Genomic DNA, 16,045 nt, shown 5'->3' on the forward strand with positions numbered 1-16,045 from the left:
CAGTCATAGACTGTTCTCTCTGCTACCGCACAGCAAGTGGTACCGGAGCGCCAAGTCTAGGTCCAAGAGGCTTCTTAACAGTTTGTACCTCCAAGCCATAACACTGCTGAACACCTAATCAAATGGCTGCCCAGACTATTTGCACTCTTTTACAACACTGCTACTCTGTCTGTTGTTATCATCTATGCATAGTCACTTTAATAACTCTACCTACATGTACATATTACCTCAGCTAACATTGACTCTGTACCGGTACCCCCTTGTATATAGTCTCGCTATTGTTATTTTACTGCTGCTCTTGAATTCCTTGTTACATTTAGTTCTTATTCTAATCTGTATTTTAAACTGCATTGTTGGTTAGGAGCTTGTAAGTAGGTAAACCTGATCACCTCTATKTGAAGGAGATGTGTCGYGCTGCATGAGTAAAATGGTGGTCACACCAGATACTGAGTGGTTTTCTGATCCACACCACTACCTTTTGTTTAAGGTATCTGTGACCAGATGTTTATCTGTGTTCCCAGTCATGTGAAATCCATAGATTAGGGCCTAATGAAGTTATTTCAATGGACTGATTTCCTCATGTGAACTGTAGCTCAGTAAAATCTTTGAAATTGTTGCCTGTTGCTTTATATTTTTGTTCAATGTTGTCTCCTACTCATCACTTTAATGTGTGAAAGTTAAATATTTCAACAACAAAAAAATTGAATTTGCCGCTCTTCCTTTTCAGTGGAATGTGGGAGGAGTTCCGCTAGCGGAACTCCTGGCCCAGACAGGATAATAGATGTCATGTGCACAGTCTACCACACCACTAGGAGGTGACACTCATGTTGATACAGTCAATCAATCAATCAATCAAATTTATTTATACAGCCCTTCTTACATCAGTTAATGTCACAAAGTTCTGTACAGAAACCCAGATTAAAAACCCCAAAACAGCAAGCAATGCAGGTGTAGAAGCAATTGATCTGTTCACATCAGATGGGTAAAAAGTCTGTGTAAGTCTATGGCGAAGTGCATTTTAGCAAAGATGGTCTATTGTGTTGAAAAGATATTTGAGTGACTGCTCTAACAATAGAAATATGTCTTCAAAGATGAGAAGCAGACGGAGGCGAGATCAGGTGGGACCATTCTAGCCAATGAACGGGCAGATATGCATGTGAACAACAGACCATAGAGATATAGAGGACTCATTTTTGTATCTGTGCCTTTATAGCGTCTGTGCCATTTTAAAGTAGTCCATTTTCTTCTGCTTCACTGGCTGATTGCTCCCAACTCATACGAATCCCCACCCAGTTGACTACTTTAAAATGGTGGAAGCCCTCAATGGCAGTGTCCATTCTAAAATGGGTTATATCCATGATGAGTTCTCTATCTCATTGAAGTTCTGGTACAACTCTGATAAAAAGTTGTTTTTGAGTAGATTGTCGAAATGACACGTGCATCCACTTATATCAGTGCATTCGTAACAACCTAACCATTACAAAACTTCTATTCGATCAAATAAGCCTCGCGTAGCAAATTAGCAATAACATTTTTGGTTGACTAATTTTCACATTTTCTCATTGACCTCCTCACTTCGTGGGCTTATTTTCATGGACAGATTTAGTGTGGATTAAAACCTCTCGCCTCACCTCTTGCAGTTAACCAGTCAACCAAGCAATAGGATAGGTTTCAACAATATGCAGCGGTTAGAATTGTTAACATCACTGATGGTAAACTGTCAGGGATACAAAAGAGATGTGTTTGGCTATTATAATACATCTTTAGTGGTTAGAGAGGAACATTGTTAGCATACATCATGTCTTACTGAGAAGATCAAATCTCACAATATATGTTGGTAAATGATCATGGCCAACATGTTTTGGTGAGGTTAGAGTCTGTTTAACCTTTCTTATTCTCCAGCTCCTCCACCTCCCTCTCAATGACACTCAGTCTGGCTTCGAAGGCTGCGGTTATAGAAAGATACATTAGGACACTGAAACTTAGTGAAACATGTTTTTAGGATAACAGTTCATTGCATCAATTTCTTTGTATTACCTGTGTTCTCCCTCTCACTGGCTGTTACTCTGGCCTCCAGGGCTGACACCACATGAAAGGAAACCATTAATAGACAAATATAACAGTTTTTTTCCTAATAAAAGGGAAAACAATATTCACTTTTCTTTGGTTATCTGTTAATTACCTGCTTTTGCTCTCTTCAGGTCCTCCACCTCCCTCTCACTGGCACTCAGTCTGGCCTTTAAGGCTGTAGATACAAAAAATACACTTAGTAAACTTTAAAGACATAATCTGTAATACAGGTAGCCTAGTGGTTAGAGTGTTGAGCCAGTTACTGAAAGGTTGCTAGATCGAATCCCCGAGCTGACAAGGTACAAATCTGTCGTTCTGCTCCTGAACAAGGCAGTTAACCCTCTGTTTCTAGGCCGTCATTGTCAATAAGAATGTGTTCTTAACTGACTTGCCAAGTTAAATAAAGGTGAAATATATATATATTTAAAAAATACATTTTTTGGGCCAAACGGCAGCCCACTTTCTTGCTATAAAGCTGATCATTGCAAGTCTATTATTGATAGCCTATTTGTTTTATACAATGCAGTGTTCCACATTATTTGAACAGTCTCTTTCCTTGGGTGGCCCAGCACAATATATTTCCTAACTCAATGGAAAGCAAATTCCATTTCTATACTGATTTGTGAATTTCATATTTTCATATTGCACAGCATGCTGCCAAATTCAGTGCTGGTGCTATGGGGGAAATTTAGGCTAGAGCCCTAATAAGCATCAATAAATTGTCAATTAACAATTGTATAGTATTGTACAGTAAATCTACCTTCATTTAATACCTGCATTCTCGTTCTTCAGTTCCTTGATCCTGCTCCTCTGCTGCAGTTCAGTATTTGTGACTCTGGGCTCCAACTTTTGTTGCACCACCGTGTTGCTCAGCTCCTTCAGCTCAGCCTTGACGCTTCCACTTTCTCCCTGAGCCCATGCTCCAGACACACAGAACAGCAACACCAGCAGAGCTGCAGCACCCCTCATTTTCAAACAACACTTCTTCACAAATAATGCAGTATATGTCGACTGATGTAAAATGTAAAAAACTAAGTAAAGGATTCTGATCAAGTGAGCTGACAGAGCCGCATGTCTTTAGAGTCTGACGCTGTAAAAGGATGACAGAACTGAACTTTCCAAGAAACACATTGAAAAGAAATGAACCAATCATTAGTGGGACACCACACCCATATCAAAGCTGTTACAAACACACACACACACACACACATAACCTTTCACATGGGCACTTACCACGCTCATATGCCATCTGACATTTTCGTTGTGTAACTGGTATATCACGTGTCAGCTGTTGAATTATGGATAGAAAGTCAAATACATATTGTGCCACAGAATATGATGGAGACTAACTGTTTTAACCATTCTTTTACAGTCGGTCATATTTCCAGTCATTCCAATTAATTTAGTACCCCTTGATTTTCAAGAATAGGACTTGGAAATATGGATAAGCTAAATTGTTTTACCTGAGCGTAACCCATAAACTAAGGACTTATTAGCCTACTCTGTTTATTTTGTTGTCACGGGGGACTGATTGCGCTCTTTAAAAWWWWWWWTTGAAATACTGTAGAATTTAATTCATTCCTATGGACGACAGCTCCTTTTGGGGAGTACCAAAATGGCGGTCGGTGGCTTCAAAGCCTCTAATTGGCCAAAACATAGCATCAGCAATCCAATGTCAACTTCCACTGCTATGCATGGTGAAGCCCAAAAATGTCCTTCCCTGGGAGCCTGTGTGTCAGACATAAGGAAGTGGATTGCGGCAAATGTTTTACTTTTAAAATCGGACAAAACAAAGATGTTAGTTCTAGGTCCCAAGACACAAAGAGATCTGCTGTCGTATCTGACAATGAATCTCGATTGTTGTACAGTACAAATAAAACTGAAGGATATTTAAAGAGAAGCTTTTATCTATCTTCATAACATTGCAAATATCTGAAAGGTTTTGTCCCAAAACTATGCAGGAAAGCTAATCCATGTTTTTGTCACTTCAAGATTGGACTACTGCAATGCTCTACTCTCCGGCTACCCGGATAAGGCACTAAATAAACTTCAGCTAGTGCTAAATACAGCTACTAGAATCTTGACAACAACCCCAATTGTCATATTACTCCTATGATTGAGTGTAGTCTGTCCCAGGGGTGCGAAGATGAACGACAAGGCACTGGAGTGACAAACCACCCTTGCTGTCTCTGCTTGCTATAAAGCTGAGTATTGCAAGTCTATTATTGATAGCCTATTTGTTTTATACAATGCAGTGTTGCACCTTATTCTGACACTGTAAAAGGCTGTGACAGAACTGAACCTTCCATTCAGTTGAAGTATTTATGTATTTATCTATAATATGTTTCCTTGGAAGTGACTGGAACTCACATTGAAAATAAATAAAACAGTCGTTAGTGGGCCACCAGTCTCATATGTTATCTGTTAGTTATGTTGTATTATGCATCTCTCACACACACACACACACACACACACACACACACACACACACACACACACACACACACACACACACACACACACACACACACACACACACACACACACACATATATACAAAAACACACAAAATAAAAAAAAAACACACACACACACACACACACACACACACACACACACACACACACACACACGCCTACGCCCATATGTCAGCTGTCATTTTTGTTGTGTAATTGGTATATTATGGGTCAGCTGTTGTATTATGGGTAGAAAGTCAAATGCGTATTGTTCAATTTCAGTTGATGTAGATTTTATGTTGAATAATAATAAACTACATATATCAATCTAACTCCATTACTATGTGAATACTATAGGCCCATACATGTATCCAGTGGGTATAGCCAAGGTAGCGAGCCTTGCATCACCAGTGGTAAAACTATACATTTCATGTGTAGGTAAAATCCCTCGGGAAGCCATACCAGAAAAACAAGCCATATTACCACCTACAGTGCATTCAGAAAGTATTCAGACCCATTCCCTTTTTACACATTTTGTTATTTAATGTAATACATTTTTTTAACCTTTATTTAACTGGGCAAGTCAGTTAAGAACAAATTCYCATTTACATTTTTTTTWATTTCACCTTTATTTAACCAGGTAGGCAAGTTGAGAACAAGTTCTCATTTACAACTGCGACTTGGCCAAGATTAAGCAAAGCAGTTCAACACATACAACAACACAGAGTTACACATGGAGTAAAACAAACATACAGTCAATAATACAGTAGAAAAATAAGTATATACAATGTGAACAAATGAGGTGAGATAAGGGAGGAAAAGGCCAAAAAAAGKCCATGGTGGCGAAGTAAATACAATATAGCAAGAAAAAAACACTGGAATGGTAGGTTTGCAGTTGAAGAATGTGAACAGTAGAGATAGAAATAATGGGGTGCAAAGGAGCAAAATAAATAAATAAATAAATAAATACAGTAGGGGGAGAGGGAGTTGTTTGGGCTAAATTATAGATGGGCTATGTACAGGTGCAGTAATATGTGAGCTGCTCTGACAGCTGGTGCTTAAAGCTAGTGAGGGATATAAGTGTTTCCAGTTTCAGAGATTTTTGTAGTTCATTCCAGTCATTAGCAGCAGAGAACTGGAAGGAGAGGCGGCCAAAGGAGGAATTGGCTTTGTGGGTGACCAGTGAGATATACCTGCTGGAGCTCGTGCTATGGGTGGGTGCTGCTATGGTGACCAGTGAGCGGAGATAAGGCGGGGCTTTACCTAGCAGGGTCTTGTAGATGACCTGGAGCCAGTGGGTTTGGCGACGAGTATGAAGCGAGGGCCAGCCAACGAGAGCGTACAGGTCGCAGTGGTGGGTAGTATATGGGGCTTTGGTGACAAAACGGATGGCACTGTGATAGACTGCATCCAATTTATTGAGTAGGGTATTGGAGGCTATTTTGTAAATGATCCCTTTGTTGCGAAATAGGAAGCCAATTCTAGATTTAACTTTGGATTGGAGATGTTTGATGTGAGTCTGGAAGGAGAGTTTACAGTCTAACCAGACACCTAGGTATTTGTAGTTGTCCAGAGTAGTGATGTTGGACAGGCGGGCTGGTGCAGGCAGCGATCGGTTGAAGAGCATGCATTTAGTTTTGCTTGTATTTAAGAGCAATTGGAGGCCACAGAGAGGAGATTGTATGCATTGAAGCTCGTCTGGAGGGTTGTTAACACAGTGTCCAAAGAAGGCCAGAAGTATATAGAATGGTGTCGTCTGCGTAGAGGTGGATCAGAGAATCACCAGCAGCCAGAGCGACATCATTGATGTATACAGAGAAGAGAGTCGGTCCAAGAATTAACCCTGTGGCACCCCCATAGAGACTGCCAGAGGCCCGGACAACAGGCCCTCCGATTTGACACACTAACTCTATCAGAGAAGTAGTTGGTGAACCAGGCGAGGCAATCATTTGAGAAACCAAGGCTATCGAGTCTGCCGAGAGGATGTGGTGATTGACAGAGTCGAAAGCTTGACCAGGTCAATGAATACGGCTCACAGTATTGTTTCTTATCAATGGCGGTTAGGATATCGTTTATGACCTTGAGCGTGGCTGAGGTGCACCCATGACCAGCTCTGAAACCAGATTGCATAGCGGAGAAGGTATGGTGGGATTCGAAATGGTCGGTAATCTGTTTGTTGACTTGGCTTTCGAAGACCTTAGAAAGGCAGGGTAGGATAGATATAGGTCTGTAGCTGTTTGGGTCAAGTGTGTCCCCCCCTTTGAAGAGGGGGATGACTGCAGCTGCTTTCCAATCTTTGGGAATCTCAGACGACAAGAAAGAGAGGTTGAACAGGCTAGTAATAGGGGTTGCAACAATTTCGGCAGATAATTTTAGAAAGAAAGGTTCCAGATTGTCTAGCCCGGCTGATTTGTAGGGGTCCATATTTTCCAGCTCTTTCAGAACATCAGCTGACTGGATTTGGGAGAAGGAGAAATGGGGAAGGCTTGGGCGAGTTGCTGTGGGGGGTGCAGTGCTGTTGACCGGGGTAGGGGTAGCCAGGTGGAAAGCATGGCCAGCCATAGAAAAATGCTTATTCAAATTCTCAATTATAGTGGATTTATCGGTGGTGGCAGTGTTTCCTCTCCTCAGTGCAGTGGGCAGCTGGGAGGAGGTGTTCTTATTCTCCATGGACTTTACAGTGTCCCAGAACTTTTTTTCTGCTTGAAAAAGCTAGCCTTGGCTTTTCTAACTGCCTGTGTATATTGGTTTCTAGCTTCCCTGAAAAGTTGCATATCACGGGGGCTGTCCGATGCTAATGCAGAACGCCATAGGATGTTTTTGTGTTGGTTAAGGGCAGTCAGGTCAGGAGAGAACCAAAGGCTATATCTGTTCCTGGTTCTAAATTTCTTGAATGGGGCATGCTTATTTAAGATGGTGAGGAAGGCATTTAAAAAAAATAACCAGGCATCCTCTACTGACGGGATGAGATCAAAATCCTTCCAGGATACCCCGGCCAGGTCGATTAGAAAGGCCTGCTCGCTGAAGTGTTTCAGGGAGCGTTTGACAGTGATGAGTGGAGGTCGTGATCAGTGGCAGTGATCGCTGAGATCTTGGTTGAAAACAGCAGAGGTGTATTTGGAGGGCAAGGTGGTTAGGATGATATCTATGAGGGTGCCCGTGTTTACGGCTTTGGGGTGGTACCTGGTAGGTTCATTGATAATTTGTGTGAGATTGAGGGCATCAAGCTTAGATTGTAGGATGGCTGGGGTGTTAAGCATGTTCCAGTTTAGGTTGCCTAGCAGCACGAGCTCTGAAGATAGATGGGGGGCAATCAGTTCACATATGGGGTCCAGCGCACAGCTGGGAGCAGAGGGTGGTCTATAGCAGGCRGCAACGGTGAGAGACTTGTTTTTAGAGAGGTGGATTTTTAAAAGTAGAAGTTCAAATTGCTTGGGTACAGATCTGGATAGTAGGACAGAACTCTGCAGGCTATCTTTGCAGTAGATTGCAACACCGCCCCCTTTGGCCGTTCTATCTTGTCTGAAAATGTTGTAGTTAGGAATGGAGATTTCAGAATTTTTGGTGGTCTTCCTAAGCCAGGATTCAGACACGGCTAAAACATCCGGGTTGGCAGTGTGTACTAAAGCAGTGAATAAAACAAACTTAGGGAGGAGGCTTCTAATGTTAACATGCATGAAACCAAGGCTATTACGGTTACAGAAGTCATCAAAAGAGAACGCCTGGGGAATAGGAGTGGAGCTAGGCACTGCAGGGCCTGGATTCACCTCTACATCACCAGAGGAACAGAGGAGGAGTGGGATAAGGATACGGCTAAAAGCTATAAGAATTGGTCGTGTAGAACGTCCGGAACAGAGAGTAAAAGGAGGTTTCTGGGGGCGATAAAATAGCTTCAAGGTATAATGTACAGACAAAGGTATGGTAGGATGTGGATACAGTGGAGGTAAACCTAGGTATTGAGTGATGATGAGAGAGATATTGTCTCTAGAAACATCATTGAAATCAGGTGATGTCATGGCATGTGTGGGTGGTGGAACTGAAAGGTTGGATAAGGTATAATGAGCAGGGCTAGAGGCTCTATAGTAAAATAAGCCAGTAAACACTAACCAGAACAGCAATGGACAAGGCATATTGACATTAAGGAGAGGCATGCTTAGTCGAGTGATCATAAGGGTCCAGTGAGTAGTGAGGTTGGTTGGGGTAACGGCGATTCAGACAGCTAGCTGAGCCATCGGTAGCAAGCTAGCATAGGATGGAAGTCTGTTTTAAGCCACCTCGTGCGTTTCTGACGGTAGATTAGTGGGGTTCCGTATGGTAGAGGGGATCAGTCCAATTGGCAAAATAGATATAGTTATAGTGACCCAAGAAAAATTGTCCGATAGATAGACCTATTCAGATAGCAGCCGATAAGACAGCTAACGATTAGCGGGCCGCAGATGGGCGTTCAGGAAACGTCGCGACGGAGGGGCCAGTTGGATAACTCCCTCAGGCAGATAACTTCGGTAGTCTAGTCGTGAAGGCCCGGTGGGGCTCCGCATCGGCAGTAAAACGGGTCCGGACAGGTGATTGTAGCCCAGGAGTGGCTGATGGAACTCTTCAGCTGGCTAGCTCCGGAATAATTGATGTTTTCTCCGGGATCGACGTAAGCCAATAGTCACACGGATAGCAGCTAGCTAGCTGCGAGATCCAGGTGTAAATGTCCAGAGCTTGCGGTTGAAATCCGGGGATATGGAGAGAAAAATAGGTCCGGTATGTTCTGGTCTGAGTAACGTTGTACCAAACTGGCAATAGCTTTTCGAGCTAAAGGATAGCTGATGACCACAAACCGTGGTTATCTGAATACTAACGTTAGCTAGTAAACTGGCTAGCTTCTGGTTAGCTTCTGGTTAGCTTTTGGCTAGCTTCTGGCTAGCTTCTATTGTGGATTTCAGATTTGAGGTAAATAATACTTTTTATTTTATTTGGTGAGGCGGGTTGCAGGAGAGTGTTTTGAAGTTGAGTTTTTGGAAAATAAAATATATAAAAGATTTGCGAAGAAAGATGTAAATATATATATACACGGGACACGACAAGACGAGGACAAAGGACATCTGACTGCTATGCCATCTTGGGATGGGCCACAATGACGGCCTACCCTGGCCAAGCCCTAACCCGGACGACGCTGGGCCAATTGTGTGCCGCCCTATAGGACTCCCAATCACAACCTTTTGTGATACAGCCTGGAATTGAACCAGGGTCTGTAAGTGACACCACTAGCACTGAGACCGCTGCGCCACTCTGGAGCCGTACGTTACAGCCTTATTCTGAAATAAGGCCCTAGGTCTGAATCCCGCCCTGTGCAATTGGGTCCTGGACTTCCTGTCGGGCCACCCGCAGGTGGTGAAGGTAAGAAACAACACCTCCACTTCACTGATCCTCAACACTGGGGCCCCACAAGGGTGCATGCTCAGCCCCCTCCTATACTCCCTGTTCACCCATGACTGTGAGGCCAAGCACGCCTACAAATCAATCATTAAGTTTGCACATGACACAACAGTAGTAGGCTTCATTACCAACAACGACGAGACAGCCAACAGGGAGGAGGTGAGGGCTCTGAGAGTGCGCTGCCAGGAAAATAACCTCTCACTCAACGTCAACAAAACAAAGGAGATGATCGTGGACTTCAGGAAACAGCAGAAGGAGCACCCACCCTATCCACATCGATGGGACAGTAGTGGAGAAGGTGGAAAGTTTTAAGTTCCTTGGCTTACACATCACTGACAAACTGAAATGGACCACCCACACAGACAGTGTGGCGAAGAAGGTCGCAACAGAGCCTCTTCAATCTCAGGAGTCTGAAGAAATTTGGCTTGTCACCTAAAACCCTCACAAACTTTTACAGATGCACAATCGAGAGCATTCTGTCGGGCTGTATCACCACCTGGTATGGCAACTGCACAACCCACAACCATAGGGCTCTCCAGAGGGTGGTTGGGTCTGCACAATGCATCACCGGGGGCAAACTATCTGCCCTCCGGGACACCTATAGCACCCGATATCACAGGAAGGCCAAAAAGATCATCAAGGACAACAACCACCTGAGTCGCTGCCTGTTCACCCCGCTATCATCCAGAAGGCGAGATCAATACAGGTGCATCAAAGCGAAGACCGAGAGACTGAAAAACAGCTTCTATCTCAAGGCCATCAGACTGTTAATTAGCCATCACTAGCAATGAGAGGCTGCTACGTATATACACTGACTTGAAATCATTGGCCACTTAATAAKGTCACTTTAATAATGTTTACATACTTTGCATTACTCATATGCATATACTGCATTCTAGAATTTTGTACTGTATTTAAGTCTATGCCGCTCTGACATTGCTTGTGCAAATATTTACATATTCTTAATGACATTCCTTACTTAGATTTGTGTGTATTGGGTATATGTTGTGAAATTGCTACATATTACTTGTTAGATATTGCTGCACTGTTGGAACCAGAAGCACAAGCATGTCACAACACCAGCAATGACATCTGCTAAACATGTGTATGTGACCAATACAATTGTATTATTATTTTATTCGATTTGAAATGGATTATATTAAATGTTTTCCTCATCAATCTACATACAATACCCCATCATGACAAAGCGAAAACAGGTTTTTAGAAATGATTGCATTTATTTATTTTTTACTGAAAAACTTATACGCATAAGTATTCAGACACTTTGCTAGGAGACTCAAAATTGAGTTTAGGTGCATCCTGTTTCCATTGATCTTCCTTGAGATGTTTCTACAACTTGATTTGAGTCTACCTGTGGAAAAGCCAATTGATTGAACATGATTTGGAAAGGCACACACCTGTTTATATAAGGTCCCACAGTTGACAGTGCATGTCAGAGCAAAAATCAAGCCATGAGGTCGAAGGAATTGTCCCCAGAGCTCCGTGATAGGATTGTGTGGAGGCACAGATCTGTAGAAGGGCACTAAAACATTTCTGCAGCATTGAAGGTCTCCAAGAACACAGTGGCCTCCAACATTCTTAACTTCTTTGGGGTACGGGGCAGTATTTTCATGTCCGGATGAAAAGCGTGCCCAGAGCAAACTGCATGCTACTCAGGCCCAGATCATAGGATATGCATATTATTAGTAGATATGGATAGAACACACTCTTAAGTTTCTAAAACTGTTATGATGATGTCTGTGAGTATAACAGAACTCATATGACARGCAGAAACCTGAGAAGAAATCCAACCAGGAAGTGGGAAATCTGAGGTTTGTAGGTTTTCAACTCTTTGCTTATCCAGGATACAGTGGAATTAGGATCATGTTGCACTTCCTAAGGCTTCCACTAGATGTCAACAGTCTTTAGAACCTTGTTTGATGCTTTTACTGTGAAGTGGGGGCGAATGAGAGGAGATTGAGTAAGGTCTCTCCCCGAGTGCCACGAGCTGACCATGCGCTGACCATGCGCGTTCATGTGAGAGTTAGCTGCATTCCATCGCATTTCTGAAGACAAAGGAATTCTCCGGTTTGAACATTATTGAACATTTATGTTAAAAACATCCTAAAGATTGATTCTATACATCGTTTGACATGTTTCTACGGACTGTAACGGAACTTTTTGGACTTTTCGTCCGTACTTTCCGCTGGACTTGCACGCGCGTCATGAGTTTAGATTGTGTACTGAACGCGCAAACAACAAGGAAGAATTTGGACATAAACGATGGACATTATCGAACAAAACAAACATTTATTGTGGAACTGGGATTCCTGGGAGTGCATTCTGATGAAGATCATCAAAGGTAAGTGAATATTTATAATGCTATTTTTGACTTATGTTGACTCCGACATGGCGGATATCTCTTTGGGTTGATTTGTCGTCTGAGCGTCTGAGAGTTGCCAGGCGAAAGCCACTCCTCAGTAAATTGCACAAGACAGCTAGCTTGGAGTTTGCTAAAAGGCACCCAAAGGACTCTCACACCATGAGAAACAAGATTTTCTGGTCTCGTGAAACCAAGATTGAACTCTTTGCCACTCTTTGCCAATGCCAAGCATCATGTTTGGAGGAAACCTGGCACCATCCCTACGGTGAAGCATGGTGGTGGCAGCATCATGCTGTGGGGATGTTTTTCATCGGCAGGGACTGTGAGATTAGTCGAGATTGAGGTAAAGATGAACGAAGCAAAGTACAGAGAGATCCTTGATGAAAACCAGCTCCAGAGCGCTCAGGACCTCAGACTGGGGTGAAGGTTCACCTTCCAACAGAACAACGACCCTAAGCACACAGCCAAGACAACGCAGGAGTGGCTTTGGGACAAGTCTCTGAATGTCCTTGAGTGGTCCAGCGAAAGCCACTCCCCATCCACTCCCCATCCAACCTGACAGAGCTTGAGAGAATCTGCTGAGAAGAATAGGAGAAACTCCCCAAATACAGGTGTGCCAAGATTGCAAAAGCAAAGACAATTAGAAAACAGGGTGGCAGAATCAACCACACCTTCCTTTCATCACAAAACTGGAGAGTAAACTCTGTCCGGTGAAGTCCACAAAGCATATTGAATGTAACAAACAGTTACAAAACCTATAGCATGGTCAAGCAAGTTAATGTTTCCAACATTTTTGGACTACGAAACAGCTACTGATTTAGAACCACAGAGAGTTACCGCAAGTCCTCCACTAATTCCAGCACGATTTCAACATCATGCGTGCGTGCGTTCGTGAATAGGTTTGTGCAAATAGTAAAACATGTTGACTCACCCTATTTGTAGAGAAACGCCAATGCCATCCTCCTCTCTTTCATGTTGAGAAACGGTATATGAGTCTGTCATTCAGTGTATGCTATTATTTTCTGTTGTCCTAGGCTACCTGGCTAAAATGCTTGCTCTCTAGCCTAACTTCCTTTCATGGGCAACGTTAACTAGTTAACATTAGCCTACATCTAGCTACATATTGAAATTCCATCCTCTCAGTCCAGTCACAATGTATGAATTTATGGTTGGTTCACAAATTGCTGTTATAATCATTGGCCAGTACTGAGAATTTAATAAAACCACAAGTCCAAATCCCTATTTCCATCCATGGCTAATTTAGGAAAAGGCCAATTTCAGCTAGCTAGCCACCGGAGGACAACACAACGAGATGCAACAATTCAAGTTGTTTCTGTCAATGACGTATTTCTCTTGATGCAATGTGACAGGAGTGAAGCCAAATCCAAACAGGCTTCTCTCCCCTTGCATTTTTTCTTTGTAATTTTCTTTGGGGATACCTGGAATGTTTTTATTTATTTATTTTATTTAACCTTTATTTAACTAGGCAAGTCAGTTAAGTTCTTATTTACAATGACGGCATACCGAAAGGCAAAATACCTCCTGTGGGGACGGGGGCTGGGATTAAAAATTAAATAAAAATATAGGACAAAACAAACATCACAACAAGACAGACACCACATTGTAGGCCTGTTACACTTCAGTGTTGTGATGCAAAATTCTAGCTAAATGCTTAGCGCATAGAATTGTAAAATTTTTGTCAGATATTATTCATCCTATTCAGACAGGTTTTTTACATGGACGATACATTGGAGATAATAGAAGACAAGTACTGTAAACAATAGAACACCATGAAATAGGTGTAAAATGTTAAATAATGGCTACTTCTCAGAAAGATTTAAACTGTCGAGGAGTAAGACAAGGTTGTCCACTATCGGCATATATATTTATTATTGGCATCGAAATGTTAGTTGTTAAAATTAGATCAAACAATAATATTAAGGGATTAGAAATCCAGAGCTTAAAAACAAAGGTGTCATTGTAAGCTGATGATTCATGTTTCCTTTTAAATCCACAATTAGAATCTCTCCACAGATTCATAAAGGATCTAGATACCTTTTCGAACGTCTCTGGATTCAAACCAAATGATGATGTGTGTAATCCAGAGTTTAATGTGTGTAATCACAGAAAAATACAACTTTTACATTATCGTGTAGTTTACCAATAAAATGGGCTGACGGGGATGTGGACATACTCGGTCTACATATCCCGAAAGAAAGAAATTATCCTATTTACTCAGCAATTAAAAAAACGTCCTCTCACTGTTAACTGCGTTTATTTTCAGCAACATGTGTAAGCATTTGTATGAACATAACAAGATTCAACAACTGAGACATAAACTTAACAAGTTCCACAGACATGTAACTAACAGAACTTGAATAAGGTGTCCCTGAACAAAGAGGGATCAAAATCCAAAGTAACAGTCAGTATCTTGTGTGGCCACCAGCTGCATTAAGTACTGCAGTGCATCTCCTCCTCATGGACTGCACCAGATTTGCCAGTTCTTGCTGTGAGATGTTACCCCACTCTTCCACCAAGGCACCTGCAAGTTCCCGGACATTTCTGGGGGGAATGGCCCTAGCCCTCACCCTCTGATCCAACTGGTCCCAGATGTGCTCAATGGGATTGAGATCCTGGCTCGCCGCTGGCCATGGCAGAACACTGACATTCCTGTCTTGCAGGAAATTACGCACAGAACGAGCAGTATGGATGGTGGCATTGTCATGCTGGAGGGTCATGTCAGGATGAGCCTGCAGGAAGGGTACCGCATGAGGGAGGAGGATGTCTTCCCTGTAACGCACAGCGTTGAGATTGCCTGCAATGACAACAAGCTCAGTCCGATGATGCTGTGACACACCGCCCCAGACCATGACGGACCCTCCACCTCCAAATCGATCCCGGGCCAGAGTACAGGCCTCGGTGTAATGCTCATTCCTTCAAAGGATAAACGCAAATCCGACCATCACCCCTGGTGAGACAAAACCGCGACTCGTCGGTGGAGAGCACTTTTTGCCAGTCCTGTCTGGTCCAGTGACAGTGGGTTTGTGCCCATAGGCAACGTTGTTGCCAGTGATGTCTGGTGAGGACCTGCCTTACAACAGGCCTACAAGCCCTCAGTCCAGCCTCTCTCAGCCTATCGCGGACAGTCTGAGCACTGATGGAGGGATTGTGCATTCCTGGTGTAACTCGGGCAGTTGTTGTTGCCATCCTGTACCTGTTCCGCAGGTGTGATGTCCGGATGTACCGATCCTGTGCAGGTGTTGTTACACGTGGTCTGCCACTGCAAGGACGATCAGTTGTCCGTCCTGTCTCCCTGTAGCACTATCTTAGGCATTTCACAGTACGGACATAGCAATTTATTGCCCCGGCCACATCTGCAGTCCTCATGCCTCCTTGCAGCATGCCTAAGGCACGTTCACGTAGATGAGCAGGGACCCTGGGCATCTTTCTTTTGGTATATTTTAGAGTCAGTAGAAAGGCCTCTTTAGTGTCCTAAGTTTTCATGACTGTGACCTTAATTGCCTACCGTCTGTAAGCTGTTGGTGTCTTAACGACCGTTCCACGGGTGCATGTTCATTAATTATTTATGGTTCATTGAACAAGCATGGGAAACAGTGTTTAAACCCTTTACAATGAAGATCTGTGAAGTTATTTGGAATTTTTCGATTTATCTTTGAAAAACAGGGTCCTGAAAAAGGGACGTTTCTTTTTT

General features: G+C 42.9%; 1 protein-coding gene across 1 annotated transcript; it reads right to left on the reverse strand.

Annotated features, from left to right (window-relative positions):
* Positions 1-1,757: 1,757 nt before the first annotated feature.
* On the reverse strand, positions 1,758-3,215 carry LOC139027478 (fibrinogen- and Ig-binding protein-like). The gene is made up of 4 exons (XM_070442723.1): positions 2,844-3,215; positions 2,183-2,245; positions 2,038-2,079; positions 1,758-1,946 (listed from the first exon to the last, which is right to left on the reverse strand). The coding sequence occupies exons 1-4, from the start codon at positions 3,037-3,039 to the stop codon at positions 1,882-1,884; spliced, it is 366 nt and encodes a 121-aa protein (XP_070298824.1). The 5' UTR covers positions 3,040-3,215; the 3' UTR covers positions 1,758-1,881.
* Positions 3,216-16,045: the final 12,830 nt, after the last annotated feature.

This window comes from Salvelinus sp. IW2-2015, unplaced genomic scaffold (assembly GCF_002910315.2).
Source record: "Salvelinus sp. IW2-2015 unplaced genomic scaffold, ASM291031v2 Un_scaffold16518, whole genome shotgun sequence".
In the NCBI taxonomy this organism is placed as follows: domain Eukaryota; kingdom Metazoa; phylum Chordata; class Actinopteri; order Salmoniformes; family Salmonidae; genus Salvelinus; species Salvelinus sp. IW2-2015.

Coding starts and splice junctions, on each gene's coding strand:
- LOC139027478 (XM_070442723.1), bottom strand. CDS start 3,039: ATGAGGGGTGCTGCAGCTCTGCTGGTGTTGCTGTTCTGTGTGTCTGGA. Junction 2,246..2,843: donor ACTGAAGAACGAGAATGCAG/GTATTAAATGAA, acceptor TTGTATCTACAG/CCTTAAAGGCCAGACTGAGT. Junction 1,947..2,037: donor CAGTGAGAGGGAGAACACAG/GTAATACAAAGA, acceptor CTATAACCGCAG/CCTTCGAAGCCAGACTGAGT.